The sequence below is a fragment of the Ursus arctos genome, unplaced genomic scaffold (assembly GCF_023065955.2).
Source record: "Ursus arctos isolate Adak ecotype North America unplaced genomic scaffold, UrsArc2.0 scaffold_17, whole genome shotgun sequence".
In the NCBI taxonomy this organism is placed as follows: Eukaryota; Metazoa; Chordata; class Mammalia; order Carnivora; family Ursidae; genus Ursus; species Ursus arctos.
In genome coordinates, this window is record NW_026622841.1 from 693,488 (window position 1) to 709,267 (window position 15,780).

The 15,780-nt window shown below is 58.4% G+C and overlaps 1 protein-coding gene across 4 annotated transcripts in view; it reads right to left on the reverse strand.

Annotated features, from left to right (window-relative positions):
- NFATC1 (nuclear factor of activated T cells 1) overlaps positions 1-15,780 on the reverse strand; it is a 103,126-nt gene that overhangs the window by 62,202 nt on the left and 25,144 nt on the right. For all 4 annotated transcript variants that reach the window (XM_026496511.4, XM_026496514.4, XM_048218529.2 and 1 more), the window contains exon 3: positions 12,742-12,901. In XM_026496511.4, the coding sequence (XP_026352296.1) occupies positions 12,742-12,901 (160 nt within the window). The remainder of the gene's footprint in view (positions 1-12,741; positions 12,902-15,780) is intronic.

Here is a 15,780-nt window from a genome sequence, read left to right on the forward strand (position 1 = left end):
TCCTTCCCATGTGAACACACGAGTGTGCCCACATGAACGGTGCTGGGTCAGAGTCGGGGCCCAGACCCGCCTGTCCGGCCCGCTCGACTTCCCGCATCCTTGCTGGAGAGGGTGCTTCAGTCCTTTGTTAATTTAACGAGCTAAGAGACCTTTCCGCCGTGCTGGACTCAAATCTACATTTTTTTTAAAAAGATTATTTATTTATTTATTTGACAGAGACAGAGAGGGAACACAAGCAGGGGGAGTGGGAGAGGAAGAAGCAGGCTCATAGCGGAGGAGCCTGATGTGGGGCTAGATCCCAGAACGCCGGGATCACACCCTGAGCCGAAGGCAGACCTTAATGACTGTGCCACCCAGGCGCCCCTCAAATCTACATTTTTATAACAGAAAATGTAAAAGTGAAATCAGAGCCTGATAAAGGGACAATTTTTTCCACTAACGGCTTTGTCCTGTGACACTTAACACAATCAGACGTAAATGAGTCTTTGGCCAAAGCGGTTTCTCGTGTGGCTAAGGCGTGTTCCACGGGTGAGGAGGCAGCCCCGCAGGCTCAACCCGCAGGCCCCGCGGCAGTCACACGACTTGGAAATGACAGTCTGCACGTCCCCCGGGACCGTACAGTGGCGCCTCTCTGGTAGCGTGCAGAACGCGGCGGATTGTGGGTATAACTTCGTCCTTTTAAAAACATGCCATTTCAGTGAAAATGGGAATATTTAAGGTTTATCCTGGGAGATAAACATCTATTATTTAAAACACGAAGTTCATTTTCAGGAAAATCATTTGAATACTTCACATGCTCCCCTGCACGGGCTTTCTGCCTCTGGCACGTTTGGTGTCTGTCAAAACAATATTTATAAAATTATCTGTCATAACAACGACCTCTCTTTGCTTCACCTAAACAAAATGTATTATTCCGTTTTCAAGGTGTAAGAGCTGCTAAGTTTTCCACACGTAAAGATGTGTGTTTTTAGCTCCTGTGCTGACCTCAGCACTTACGGGGCAGGTGACAGGCGACTGACAACTGGGGCAAGTCCTTTTGAGCAGTGCCTCGGGCGCCCGCGCGGCTGGGTCATAGGGACATCGCCAGCTGAGGTACACTGCCCACCTCTCGGCTGGTTGTTTGGGTCGGCTCAGGCAGAGCCATCGTTCAAAGGGAAATTACACGTTTCACCCCCGTGTGAAATCCGCGTCTTCACACGAGGCCCAAACAAGCCATGTGGAGACGGAAGCCCAGCTCCACGACAGGATTCCCTTTTTACCCCCAAACCTGCGGCGACCACAGTGACTTACAACCCTATGCAGTGCGAGCGCTGCTGTGACGGGAAGTCCTGAATCCTCACCCAGGGCGGGCAGGGAAGCCGCGCCTGCTGCCACCAGGGGTTCCGCCCCCAGAAGCGTTTCCTGCATCCACACGTGCTCCCTCAATAACGAGAAGGGAAGTCGCACGGTCCCCTGACATGGGAGGTGACCACGCCACAGTGGCAGCATTGGGGCTGGTGTCCACGTGGGACGGGGCCCAGGGATCAGCCGTCACGCCGACCCATGCCTGTGATACCACAGTGCACAAACACACACCACGCGGCAAAGACACCGACCTGCTGCCCTGGAGACCTTGTTAACGGGACTGGGAAATGAGAAAGCCAGGACCAAGAGCACACGGAGCCGGCGGTCAGAGACCCTGATCCATCTGAGAACACACACGTGACAGGTCCACGCCGGCCTTCGCTGGCCATGCCCCCAGGCACCTGCCAAAGACAGCGTGGGCAGAGCCTTCACGGCAGGTATGAGCTCCGTCTGCTGAGACATGAGTGTGTGGGGGCCCCCAGCTTCGTGACGATGTCACCAGGTAAAGACACTCAGGATCGACCCCGAGAGGCTGGCCGTGTTGTGTATGCAGGCCTGTGGGTGTGCATGTGCACAAGCGTGCACATGCAGAAGCGAGTGCCTGTGTGCAGTGTGTGAGTGCAGATACGGACAAAGTGTGTGTGTGGACACAGGTGCAGGTGTGCGTCTCCCGGGATGCACGTAAAGGGGGCTGCTAGCACGTGGCCCGTGGCCCAGAAGGGGCTCCTGGCCAAGCGGGCACTGGGGGAACCAGGCAGGCCGAGGAGACTGTCCTGCAGAGGCTGCAGTCACCAGCTGCAGGTCTCACCCCCAAAACACCTGCAGGAAATCCCGACAGTGTCTGTGGAGCAGAGATCCGGGGCCCCACAGGCAACACCACGCCAAGTCATTTCAACAGCTCCACTGAGGGATCATTTTCTGTGGCAGAAAATTCACCCATTTTGAACCAGCGAACTTAAAACATGAAGTCTTTGCTGTAAAAGAGCTCATGGACGGAAGGAGAGCCGGTGAAACAGGCTTGTTTTCTAATGTGAACGTCGGTGTCGTGCTGTCTTCTCAGGAAAAGCGAAGGGAGATTCAGTCGTGGGAGGACCGTGTGCCCCGTAGGTTCCGCTGGGTTCTGGGAGCCGCTGCTCACAGACGGCCCTGAGTGGGGCACACACAGCACATTGTCCCCACGAGCCCCAGCTTCTCCGAGGCAGGAATGTCTGCAGAGTCTGTTTCCTGTGACAGCCGTCCACACATCCGTGGTCCATCTGTGCAGCTAACCTGCTTGGACTGGTCCTGTGTGCAGGCAGCCAGCCGAGTCCTGGCCAGGCGTGACCAGGAGGGTGTCTATCCCATACCTGGGCCCCTCCCTTCTCTCGAAGACGAGCATTCCCACGAGGCAGGTGCCGGCCCCTCGGCTGACCGTAGCTATGTCTGAATGACCGAGAGTCACAGAGCGGGTTCTGGCTCACTTCTGAGGAAGACAGAAGATGGAGAGGTGTCGCTCTCACCAGAACATCAGACGGCAGTAATGGGCGAGTCCAACAGTCTCCATGACAGCAGCTGTGCCATTGGAGGAGGACAAAGGACGGCCTCATGCATGACAAAAGCAGGAGTGGGGGACCTCAGGACGGGTCCAGAATCTGTCCCGAGTCCAAAGCCTCTCTGACAGACTGCAGCGGCAGGGCCAACTGCCCTAGGCCCCATGGCTTCAAAGGCTTCGATCTCGGTCTGTCTCCGTCCCCTCTCTTCTCAGGCCGCGTCCAGGGCGTCCATCCCAGCGGTGCCTGGCTGTGAGATCTGGTTTGGGGTGTGGTCAGCAGACCCCTCCATGGGAGAGTATGGATGGGGAGACCGACGGTATCACTTAAGGCTAAGCACACGGTTCTCGTGGCCACACTCTGCAAAGACTGGACACGTGGAGTAAAGGCTAAGTGTCCACAGTGGGGAAAGCAGCTCACAGACCCACAGACGGAGCTCCTTATGGCTCCAGGCTCTAAAATCCATAAGCCCTTCCCAGCACCTTCTCTGGGTGCCCAGGTGTACCCTTCAGAAGGGATCCGTGCAACCTGGAGATAAAGGACCTAGGAATGGATGCCCCGTATCCTGTGCCACAGGAGGGAGCCAGGGGGGTGAAGTCTCTCCCTCCACACACATGCATGCACGCACACACCAAGTACACAGGCTCAGGCATGTGCACACTCGCATGTCTCTATGTGTGCGTGTGCATGCACGCCTGTGTGTGTGCATGCGTGTGCACATGTGTGCGCTACAGCCAGCAGCAACACTCAGTTTACACGGGCTCACTTACACTCTCCTGGGAGAGAATTTAAGAATTCCTCCTGGGAACGAACAATGCGAGGAAGGTCCTGCACCAGGTTCATTCTGATTTAGGCAGCACACACGCCTTCTGGGGATGGGTTCACACTGCGCTTGGTCGCACACAACAGAAGGGTTCTAAGGGGCTGCACGCTGCTCCTTCCAGGAAAACGAGCTAATTTCTAGAGTTTCTTGCACTTTGGCATATAGAATTTTTCTATCTTTCTGAAACAGTAAAAAATAAGAAATGAGGGTCTTGGTTAATGAGTCTGCCGTGTAAGTATTTGGAGAGCACAGATGCCGGAGACTGTGCCCCCTCAGGACCACTGGCCACCGCCCACGAGTGGCACGGGGACAGCGGTCGGCCTCTGGGCTCAGACTCACTTCCGCTAACAGGACAGTTACGGTTAACAACAGATTTGAAACTTTTCAAGGACTTTAATAATCAACTGTTCACTCAAAGTGTCCCTGTATTTTATTTCACGCGACAGTGGGATCACATCTCAAACAAAGCACGGAGGAAACAGAGGCGACCAAGAGGCTCAGAGCTCGACCGTCCCTCCGCTGCGCCCGCTCCTGTCTCCAGTGCTCGGGGGTGCTGGCCGGACGCACAGACGCAGGAAGGCGGTGTCTGAAGCAGCCTTCGGCGTGTGTGCCATGTCTGCTCTCATTGGTGGACGTGCCGTGTCGCGGAGGCAGCAGGTGGGGCTGGAGTCACACATCTCCTGGCTGACCCCCCGCATCCCAGGTCGGGACATCGTCTCCGGGAGGAAGGTCCTTGTGTTTTGAGAGGAAAAGCTGGGCAGAGTCTGGCGGCTCTGCGGTTGTGAGGCCGTAGCTAACCAGGTTCCTGGTCTTGACTGAGGGAAACGGAGACCCCATCCTCGCCCACAACTTAGCCCTACAGACGCCCTGCCTGTGGAGTGACCTGAACACACGACCCCTGGGCTCTAAGAGCCAGATCTGCCTTCTTCTCCGGCCCTGGCAAAGCAAACTTGCCACCGCCCAGGACGTGACATTTCACATTCCCAGGGGGTCTGGGGTGCCAGGCGCACGCCGCACGCAGGAGCCGGGACAGCCCGCCGCTCACCGCCCGGCTTGTCCTCTTCACCAAGACCTCAGACCTGCCCCTGCGGACGAGGGGAGCAGGACGGCAGATGGGACGGCTTGCATACACCGGTCAGACGAAGGTACGAGAGTGCGGTCAGCGTGTGAGCTCTGCTCGCTTTGCAGCCTCTGCCACTTGACTGGCGCGTGTCTGTGAATCAGCGGCGGATCCGGACGCCGGGAGAGGGAAGGTTCCGGTCCAAGGCTTGTTTCCACTTTCAAGCAGGTCGCCTTGAGCTTTTCCGCTGAGTGGTTCCTGTGCAGCCTGTGACCTGCCCCTGAGCACAAGGAAATGGGCAGAATCCCCGCTGCTGGAACAGCCATGCCGTAGGAGCACCACAGGGCTTTCGTGGAGGGCATTTGGCCGCAGGCGAAGGGAAGCTCGGGTGCACACCGTCGCTACAGCGGGACAGTTCCCTGCTAGCAACGTGCACTTGGACCTGCTGCCCGCTAGCTCACAGCACACAGGTGTCTCGTCCCACAGCCGGAGCAAAGCACCCAGCACCACCCCCGTTGGCCACCCAGCCCCGACCCCTGTGGGCTGACCCTGCGGACGGGACGGTTCATGCTTCAGACGTGCCCACTTTGGAGCTAGACGTGACCGGGTGCAGGAGACCCAAAGATGTCACCCACACTCTGGGGACGACGGGATGGGATTCACACAGACACGCATGGAAGCATCCAGAGAGAAGAAATTACATTAGCTGTGGATCAAAGAATGTTTTGCACGGAAACACTACATTTAGCATTTCTAATTAAAAACACGCTGAGAAGCCCCGACTTTCTGCTGAGGGAAAAAATGATCTAGAAACGGAGTGCCTGAAAGCCCCAGAAACCATTAGGAAACATTACACTGAACTACAGCGACAAACACACCTTTGGTGATTCCAGAACCCAGAGCAACCCCAGGAGCCTGGCCACAGAGGAGAAACAGCAGACTTCAAAGAAAGCCCCATCCACCCACACGGCAGGTGTGGACTCTGCAGAGGCATGCGGCTCGCGGAGGAACCCGTCCAGGGGCTCACGGGGGACACGTCCAGGGGCTTGCGGGGGGGAGATGTCCAGGGGCTCACGGGGGGGGACACGTCCAGGGGCTCGCGGGGTGGGGGAGACGTCCAGGGGCTCGCGGGGGGCGGGAGACGTCTAGGGGCTCGCAGGGGGGAGACGTCCAGGGGCTCGCGGCGGGGGGCACGTCCAGGGGCTCCCAGAAGTTCGCGGACCTGCCCTCTGGAGACCTAGACACACAGGAACGCCCACTCCCACAGGGTGGTACCCCTACAGAGGTCACTCCCCCAATGCCTCCTGCCCGCTCGCCACACACACGTCCACAGTACGTAGGCTGGCAGGGGGGCATGCCTGCCACGCAGCCCTGGTTGGACAAAGTTTGTGTCCATCACCTCCACTGACCTCCCTCCGCCCAGAGACCCACACTCAGGGTCGGTCAGAGGCCACTGAGGCTGTGCTCCCTGATCTCCTTCTTCCTCAGGGCAGCCCCTGTGAGTCCTAGCAGGGCAACACCCAGTCAGTTAAACTGTTAATACGATGCGAGGAGGAGGAGGAGAAGGAAGTGTGGACAGAGAGATGGCTGGAGGTGAACCTTCCAGAAGCCATGCTTGGCCTTGGTGTTTGCCATCAGTGACCCAAGGGGCAGCGGGGGCAGGGCCCCAGCACAAAGGCCGACAGCGGTGGCATGCAGGCAACATGATGGGACATTGGCCCGCGGCCTGGCCAGCACCCCCCTGGCACCCAGTGCTACGGAGGGGACGGCCACCCGTGTGGCCGGTCAAGGCGCAATTGTGCTTCCCGCCTCGGCGCATTTGGGCCCACGGTCGGGGCGAGCGGCATCTGTGCTGACATAGAGCAGAGTGCTCTGCCACAGACAAGAGCCCAGTGTTCTCCTGGACGAGCTCAGGGGCCTGGGGGAGCCCAGCTCGGCCAGACCGCGCCCACCGGCCCAGAGCAGGCGGCCAACGGTCAGGGACAGTTACGTAACAGCCGCTCAGGAAGGAAGCATCCTTCGGTCCAGAGACTTCTCCCTCAAACACAGGACAGCCTTTAGAAGGCACAGCAGGACAACGGAGGAAAGCCCGAGCATCTGCACGGGTACTCACTGCCCCCTGCCCATCCCGGCTCCCGGGACCCGCGTGCAGGAGCCAGGATGCACGGAGCTGCCTGCCTGCTGCTCCGGACTCCACTGTCTGCCTGTCTGCAAGGGAAGGCTGTGTAGGGGCTGCACCTCTCCCCATGCCGGCCTGCGCTCAGGGGACCCCAGGGAGACAACACCCAGCATTTCCTCCTCAGGGGGAGAGCTCGGCTCATAGGCCAAAGACCAGGCTCCGCTGGGCACCACATGCTGGGCCAGCCAGCAGGAAGGAGGCCCAACCTCGGAGCACATAGAGCAGAGATTTCCCACCAGATCCAGCCCTGCAGGCACTGGGCACCTGTGGCTCGGCCCCTGTAGGGAGGGACAGCTGGGGTGTGGATTTCCCTATTTTGACATTAAAGATGGTTACTTTTCACCATTGTGTCCCTGACAACCCCATCCCGCCTGCACCAGGACCTGATATTTCGGAAGCTCAGCTGCAGTGAGCACGCAGACACCTGTCTCAAAGTGGAAAACGGTCCCTCAAAGGACGTTTCCGGAACCTGCCTATGACAACCAGAAGACTGGGCACAGTGATGGGCGGCCGGCACAGGTTCTGGGCCCGGGGCGACTTAATTCTAGAATCTCTGCAGCCTGAAACAAGGGAGCCGAAGTCCTGAGCTGGAGGATTTCGGGCAGCTTCCACTGCTACACAACTCATGGACTTTATTCCTAAGGAGCGTCTGGGCTGTAAGGAAAACCAAAACCATGCTTCCACCAGCTTTGCTGAACAGCAGAACGCACACAGGTGTTTAAAAATCGCTGTTAGGGACCTGCCTGAGCTCACGTGTCTCTGCCACGTGTCCAGAGACGGCAGCACAACGCCACGGATTCCCTCAGGATGACAACATCTGGTCAACCCAACACCACTTACGGTGGCATGCGCCGTGGAGCGTCTGTCTCAATGGCTCTGGGGAGCCTCTCTGGCTTTGCTGTAGGGGGTTAAGCCCTCGCTGGTCATAAAAGCTGACAACACATTTCAGGGAGTGCTGGGCAGGTGCACCGGTTGAGACCCGCCCGTGTCAGGGGCGCCGCGAGACAGGCATTTGGCCAGACGGCCCCCACGTGCCCAGCAGATGGTGGGTACGGAGAACGAGGTGGCGCCTACAGCGTGTGTGCTCAGCAGACCCCCTGCCTGGACACGGCTGCAACGGAAGGCCAGCCCCGTGACACATGAATCCACGCCCTGTGCATGTCGGCCACACTGGGCCGTGGGCCGGCTGCGGTTGGGTTGGGGTCAGACCCACACTGTCCTTCCCGCCATGCGGTGTCTCGGCTCCGTGCACGGGGCCTGGGCTGCTGCTCTGTGGATCCTGACGCTCGCACCCTGCTGGCCCGACCCAAGTTTGCCTTCAGGTAAGAACTGACGCTGGGAATGTCCATCTGTCTGCCTTTTGTGAAAATCCTGGCTTTCCGGGTTAACAGTCCTGTCCTGAGTAGAAGGTGGTGCCCAGTACGACTCACGTAAGAAACAGGACGGGCCTCTGGGTGAAAGAGAACGTGATGTGAGCGCAGATACACACGTCTGAACACCCAGAACTGTTGTTCACACGACAGCTCTGCAGCCCCGTCCGTGCCAGGGGCGGGGAGGGGGGCACCTAAAATGAATCACGGCAGCGGCGAGTCTCTGCCAGCTTCCCTGCTGTGTCCATCCTGGGTTTCCGCTCTCAGAGGCCTTATGTGGCAGCGAGTTCTCGCCATGCTCTGTGGGGGCCCAGGTAGGCCTAGAAGCCAGCCCTAGGGAGACACTCTAGCTGCGCCCGAGGCCGGGACCCCCGCTGCCTGCGCCCGAGGCCGGGACCCCCACTGCACATGCCAGGGTCGTCGCCACGTCCCTCAGAGGCGCCGGAGCCAATTCCTTTATCTCCAGAAGGGGTTTTCGCTGGCCCCTCGACACTGACTGGGAGCCGAACTGACAGCACAAATTACAGACCTGAAATGGTGTTTCCAACTTCACGAGACTTTCCCTGGGTTTCCTGTTTCAGAGACCTATTAATTATTCACGCGGACCTAGCCTCCTGTGTGGTGGGCTAGATGCTATCGAGCAGTTATTTTGGTAACTCGGTAAACAGAGCTTCATTCTTTGAGCCCTGGGTCAGAGATTAGCGACATCCCCGGGGTCGCTCCTTGGGCCCTTGCAGGGCAGGTGGGAATAGGGGACCCTACTCTGTGGACTGGGTGCCAGGCACTGCACGGAGGGCAGTGAGGGTGGATGCCGGGGGACGTGGAGAAACAGACGGGGAAGCCAGGACTAACAGAGTGCGGGACTTTGGCAAACCAGCAGCCCGTGAGGGGCCCAATGGGCACAAGGCTCTGGTTTATCAGATGCAACGCTGGAGGACGACCGGCCTTCCCGCACCCCCTGGAAAGGCGAACCCCAAGGCAGGCCCTCCCCAGACCAAACACAGACAGTCACCTCCCACCTCGCCCAGGACCCAGGGACCAGGCCTCCGAGAACCTGGGAGACCTTGCTCCTGTGCACATGGAGGTGCCAGCCCCCCTGACGGTTGCAGACTGACCTCCCGGGCTTGGGACAACAACCGGGGTAGAAGGTGGGCCTCCTGGGAGGGCCCCGGAGCGCTGGCCGCTGTCGTCCTTCACAACTGTAGGTATGAACGCGGGAGCTCAGGAGAAACCGAACACGGGCTGGGGTCCTATAGGCCCGCTCCACCACCAGCCCGCTGAGCAACGCTGGGCAGGCCGCACACAGAAACGAGGGCGAGACCACGAGAACGCAGAAGGTTCTTCCGGCCCTTCAGTCTGGCGTGCCGGGCAGCTCCTTTCTGAGGTCCCTGACGCTCCAGGAAGAGGAGCAGGTCCTCCTCCTGGGGCCCGGCTGGGACACTTCCATTCTGCAGAAAATGACTTCGGTTTGATGGAGACACTTAGAATTGGAAGTCTGGGAAACGGCGGCAAGATTGGGGACAGCGTGTTTTTATCGGGCTCCCCGGCGCACGTGACAGCTTTCATCTGAGCAGTAACAGTCTGTCCCAGACCAGAGCCCACTTTCCGTGGACCCACCGGCCACAGCACGCTTGTGGGGTGCATGGCTCCCCCAGGAACTGCCTGCAGCGTGGCCAGGCTTCTGAAGAGGGAGGAGCGGGCGTGGTGCTGGAGCCCCACGTCAGAGGATACGCTAAAATAACTCAGCACAAAATAAAACCTTGTGGTTAGCGTGCTTTCGCAGCAACTGAGAGACTTTTCTATTTTCATTTGTTTTATAATTGTGCACAATTTCTATTTTTATACCATTTGTGGTCCACCAACTGAAAAAGAAAACAAACCCCCCAAAACCCCCTTTGTAACTGCTTACCTCACACTTGCACAGACATAAATTCACTCTGCCGCAGATCCATCAGAATACCCTAAATTACTAATTTCTCGCCCCTGAGAAGTGCTGACGGCACCTGACATGTTCCGTTGATCACCATTTACTTTTTGCATTTCACTTGTAAGGTGGGGGGGGTGGCGTTCATCCTGTTTAAACCCACAGCGAGCCTCTTCCATGTGCCTTCACTTAATCTGAAATAATCTGCAAGGTATTTTAAATACTATTTCAAGTTTTGTTAATTTCTCCAAACACTACCCTGAGGCCCCGGGGGGGGGGGGTCCAGTGAGGGGTGAGCGGCAAAGGCGGGCGCCAACACCCTGAGATCCAGGGCGTAGAGGCCGCCTTCCCTCATCCCCTGGGAGCCCTCAATTTCAGGAGCTGAGAATGAACAGAGAAGCAGAGAAGCGGAGTCCTGTGCTTTGCATTTCAACACAAAAGGCGTTAATGTTTGCAGGCCGCTCCCCCAGTGCAGGACCCCCGCCCCTTGCTGCTCTAATTTCAAGAAATGGGGCCATTGCCATTACTCCTCTGGGGCCCGATTCTCTCTGCTCCTGGAGCGGCTGTATTTCCTCGGCTTTGAAACACCCTTCCCGTCTGCAATAGCGCACTTGTGTTCCGTGTGGCAGCAGCGGGAAAGAGAGTTAAGTATCTGTAGTTACAGAGCCCGGCTGATGCAGGCATTGTTTGACCTTTACCCACCGGGAAGGCGGGAGCTGAAAGCGTCCAGCCGGCTGCCGTGTGCTGACAAGCCACGCAGCCAAGCAAGTGGGTACTAATTGGCGTCAAGCGCACGGCCACAAACACCACCCCGCACCTTCCCACCAGTGCCATGCTGCTGATTGTCGCCTGGGCAGAGGGCCTTTCTCGCCGGAGCTCCTGCCCTGGCAGGATTTCTGTTTATCTAAATGGCATAAAATAAAAACGCGGGTGCCCTGCGGAGCACCCTTCTGACTGGCCTCATTCCCCTGATGATGGGTTGGGGCCCACGGGGGGAGAAACTTGCCCTGCCCACCGTCTGGAGCTCTGGGCAGGAGAGCAAACCCGTCCACGTGGGCCGCCCCAGAGTCCCACCAACGGGCTGGGCAGGAGGCTCAAAGCTCGTCGGGCAATGTTTGACTGAAGTCCACTGATGTCCACACAGCAGGTAACCTCCATGCCCTCACATCCTCCCTGGGGTGAAGGGTGACGTCTTTGGGTTTGTGCGTGATCCCTGCGTTGTGCCTCCCGAGGTGCCCCCGGAGCACCCATGACGAATGTTCCAACTCGAAAGTCAAGTGAACCTATTCCCCTCCCAGTGTCTGGGGTAAGAGACCAGCACTCAGAGTCACCCCGACAGGTGGGCAGGAGACCCCAGCCCAGCCCCGACTGCAGGTGAGGTCTCTTCCCTGACGTCCTTGCGCCTCACAGCAGGTCCTCTATTCCTGTGTCCTGCTGGAGGAACCCCAAAGCACGGAAAGGGACAGACGCCATGTTGGGAAGCCGATGGCACCAGACGTTGGGCCCACCCAGGAGCTCCCGGCTCTGTGGTCTGTGTGGGCCAGAGGTTCTGCATTTCTAGCGACTCCCAGAACAGGACCACACCTTGAAAACCTGTGCCTTTTAGAAAGAAGGAAGTCTTCAATCAACCACTGAAAATATCCAAATCAAGGCAGCTTCACGTAAACAGAATTCCCCTAAACATTGGCCAAGGGGCCTTTCGTTGGCTCTTCCTGATTCGCTGCTAGGAGATACAGGCTGACGGCCACCCAAGGCCGAGCGGAGGAGGGGAGGAGGCGGGAGTGAGGCTCTGGCAAGCAGGCACTGCCAGGCCATGCGGGCTGCTCTCCGTGGTTCTGACAACACTTATCTCCTCAAAAACAAAACGTCTTCATGTCAAGATTATATTTATTTCTTTTAAATTTGCTATTCCGAGACACCTTTAAAAAGGAATAACACCCAGGGTCACATCTCCTAAGAGGCACAGAAGACGGCCCACCACTCACACTGCCTGCCGGCACCACCAGGAACATGAGGCAGACCCTCAGGGCCTCCCCAGCTTTCCCACACTGCCCGAATCAAACGTGTCTGCCTGGGAATACGAGGGGACAAATGGTGTCTGTCTGGACGAGCAGCCTCAAGGCCTCAGCCACACACACGAGTCACAGGCCGCGGCCCCACCAAGGGGCACCGGCCTCCCGACCACGGCCTGGTGCGCGGACCGCTCCCCGCGGTCTTTGGGACTCGCTGGAGGATTCCCATTTTCACACAAAGCCTTTGGGTCAGTGATGGCGGCTGACTCTGAGCTGCGGAAGAAAGAGCTATGGCAACCCCCCCACCCCCCGCATCCTCGCCAGCACGCACATCGAGGAGAAACATGCCCATCTGTGCCCACGCTGCTGAGTACAAGCGTTTCGTGGAGGACAGTTTAAGAGAAAACAGGAGGAGTAGAGCCAGCTGTTGCCGCAGCCGAATGAGCCCCAGGCTCCGCCTCTGCCCATGGGCGCGTCCCCGAGGGGACAGACCCCAGTACCTGCACGCTGGGGTGTCCTCCGGCCGACGCCTTCACAGCCCCCCGGCTCCCCTCCGTCTCATAGTGGGCTCTGTGGTGGGGCTTGGGCTGCACCTCGATCCTCAGCTCATAGGGTCCCGAGCGCGATGGCAGCTGCCAGTCCAGGGCGGGGAGGGACGGGCTGAAAGGGAACACACAGGGAGTTAGACGCGGACGCCAAGCGCCTCCTCAGCGACCATGGCACCCGCTCACCACGCCAGCGCCAGTGTGAGCACTGCACTGCTTAGCATCTTACGGCTGACGTCCCGTCAGTGAGGACAAGAAAACCCAATGTGACTGTGACCATCGGCCACAGCCTGTCAGACCTTCGGGACGAGGTTCCAGAGCAAGAGGGAAACATCTTCCACACATGACGTTAAAATACTTTCCTTCCTTCGTGAGAGGCCGACATTAACTACTTAACCTCCCTCATAAGACAGGTTCCAGAACTAACTGAAGGTCTTCCCAAAATCACCGAGGTGAGAGCCTGACCTGAGAACCGGGAGCACGCCCGCCCCCGCCCCACTGACCGGCCATGTGCAGGACTTCACAGACGGGGCGCAGCTGGCCCCTTCTGCACGGTGTGTTCACAGCAACCCCAGCCCAGCCCCTCAGTCCCGCCATCCGTTCACGACACACGACGAGCTTCTAGTCAAGACCACAGCACACGGGTAAACCACGGGCGCTGCATGACATCACTTGTGTGAACTGGTTTACCATTTTGGCACGGGCGAGGGGAAGGAAGGTGCGTGGCAGGGGCCAGATCCTGTGCAAAGAGCCCACAGGAACCACGCCGCCCTGTCACAGCACAGCAGTTTGCTGTAACGGCCCCATTTTACAGACGATGAAAGTGAGACGTTGCAAAAGGAGGCCATCTGCCACTTGAATCCAGGTCCCGCTCTCCCTACAGAGTACACCTCTGGGTCTCATCCTTCAGAAGGATAAAGGTCGGCCATAAGAAGCTAGAGGCCACAGGTGCTGGCCGTGACGTCCCCGCAGGACCAGGGTCTGGCCCAGCGGCTGCCTCTCTGCTCCCAGAGCCTGCGTCCGAGGGCTCCACGGCCTCTGTCTACGCTGGGCGTTCCTGCCCGCTGTGCACATTTTGATTCTGGTTTCAACGAGATAAAACCTGAGGCCCAGGGTCCCGCTGGCGTGTTTCTCACTGTGTCGACAAACCTCAGGGGTCTCTAGAGAAACTGATCCAGTGACGTGACCAATTAAGACTGGGACAAACACACGTGCACGGGGGGAACGACGTCTGCCCACAATGGGCCAAAGTCCGCGTGAAATGCCAGCATCGCTTCTAAGCGACTTACGGAGCAAACGACACTTCCTGACAAAGGAAACACCACGGGCGGCCACAGGCATCTCCCAGACGAGGTATCAGCCACTCGCTCGGCTTCCGGGGACACTGCCAGGCAGAAGGAAAAGGCCCTCCGGGAGCGCTCCTCAGGAGAGGGCAACGGCACCACAGGTCACTCCCCCCGGAAAGACGGAAACCGGGCGTGGGGACGCCCGACAGCACGGCCGCTGAGAGCACCCCAGGCGCGGGCTCTGTTCTGTGTGGTCTCACACACACTGTCGATCTCTGCAAAGATCACCTAACACCGTGAACAGAAAAAGACACAGACGCTTCGGTCCACCCACCTCCCAGAAAAGTAAAACGAGAGAGAGAACGGAAGGGGGTGGAAGGACGGGGAACCGGAGACAGTTCGGGCAGAGGACAATGCACTTGGGTGTTACAGAGGAAGAAACCCACGGCAATACCATGCTCGCGGACCGTCGGCAGAGTCGGCGCGCAGCGTGTGCGTGGCCTGGACTCGGCACGGGCCCCACAGAGCCACAGCCCACAATCAAAACGACTCTGTCGGCTGAGATTCTTCTGCGTGCATTTGGCGGCTCCAGCACAGCGGCCAACTGTCCCCGGCTCAGAGACGATGCCCCAGCCTGGAGAGATGCTGATGCCCCAGAGCCCTGGCCCGCGGGCCCCACGACCCCCACGACCCCCGAGGAGCGCCACCGCCAACACTGCTGCCGGCCTCAGCCCCAGCTCCTGGGTTTCCTGCTGAGCCTACATCCAGCTGCGAGGCGGTGTGATTCACACTGAGTGCCGTCAGGAGAACACGGGCCGCAGACACATGACTGTCCACGGCCGTCCATGTGTGCGTGCTCGTGTACACACAAGATCATCTGGAGAAGTCCTGTCCACCGCTGGGCGCGCATCTGTGAGCGTTCTCACAGAAAAGGAGTATGTTGTAGCAAAATGAGATACGTGATTGCATACCCTGGCTTTTTTAAAAATTGAAGACGTTTTTGGCATTTTAGCATATTGTTAAAAAATGGTTGGATCACAGCACCCTGCTTTGTCGCCATTGCTTTGTGCCCCACAGTTGGGCTTGGGGCTTATTCCCATCTGTGGCCACTATCCGCTCCGGACAGGTGAAGGTCGCAGTGTGAGGTCCGGGCCGCCTTCCTGCTCATTTCCTTAGCCCAGATTCACAGCCTCCGTCCAAGACACATCTCCACACGGCGCCTGGAGACACTCGGGGGCCCCTGGTGACCTCGCGGGCACGGGTCTGATAGGCACTGATCTTTGCCAACGCTTCCCACCAAAGACCTCGCTGATGTCACATCTTCACGGACATTAACACCGAGTGCAAAGCAACCCATTAAGTATTAGTAATACTTGAAAACCACCTGTGAAAATCCCCGGAGTGCCCCACATCCATCTCTTTCACCAAAGACGACGTGGACCCCCGGCCTCTAGGCCCAGCCCCCACCCCACAGAGAGCCCGCTCCTGCCCCAGCTGGCCGTCAGCGTCCTTACCACGCCCTTACGACGTCCGCGTCTCCTGCGGCACACAGTACCCACCCCTCCCAGCCTGTTCAGCATGCGCGTTGTAAACGTAATGATTTCACGAGCGGTGGGATGTGGTCGTGTAGACTCCACGTGAAGTACAAATTCATAAAACACAACAAAGGACAACACTCCCGTGAAGGGACGCAGAGCAGCCAAAGCTG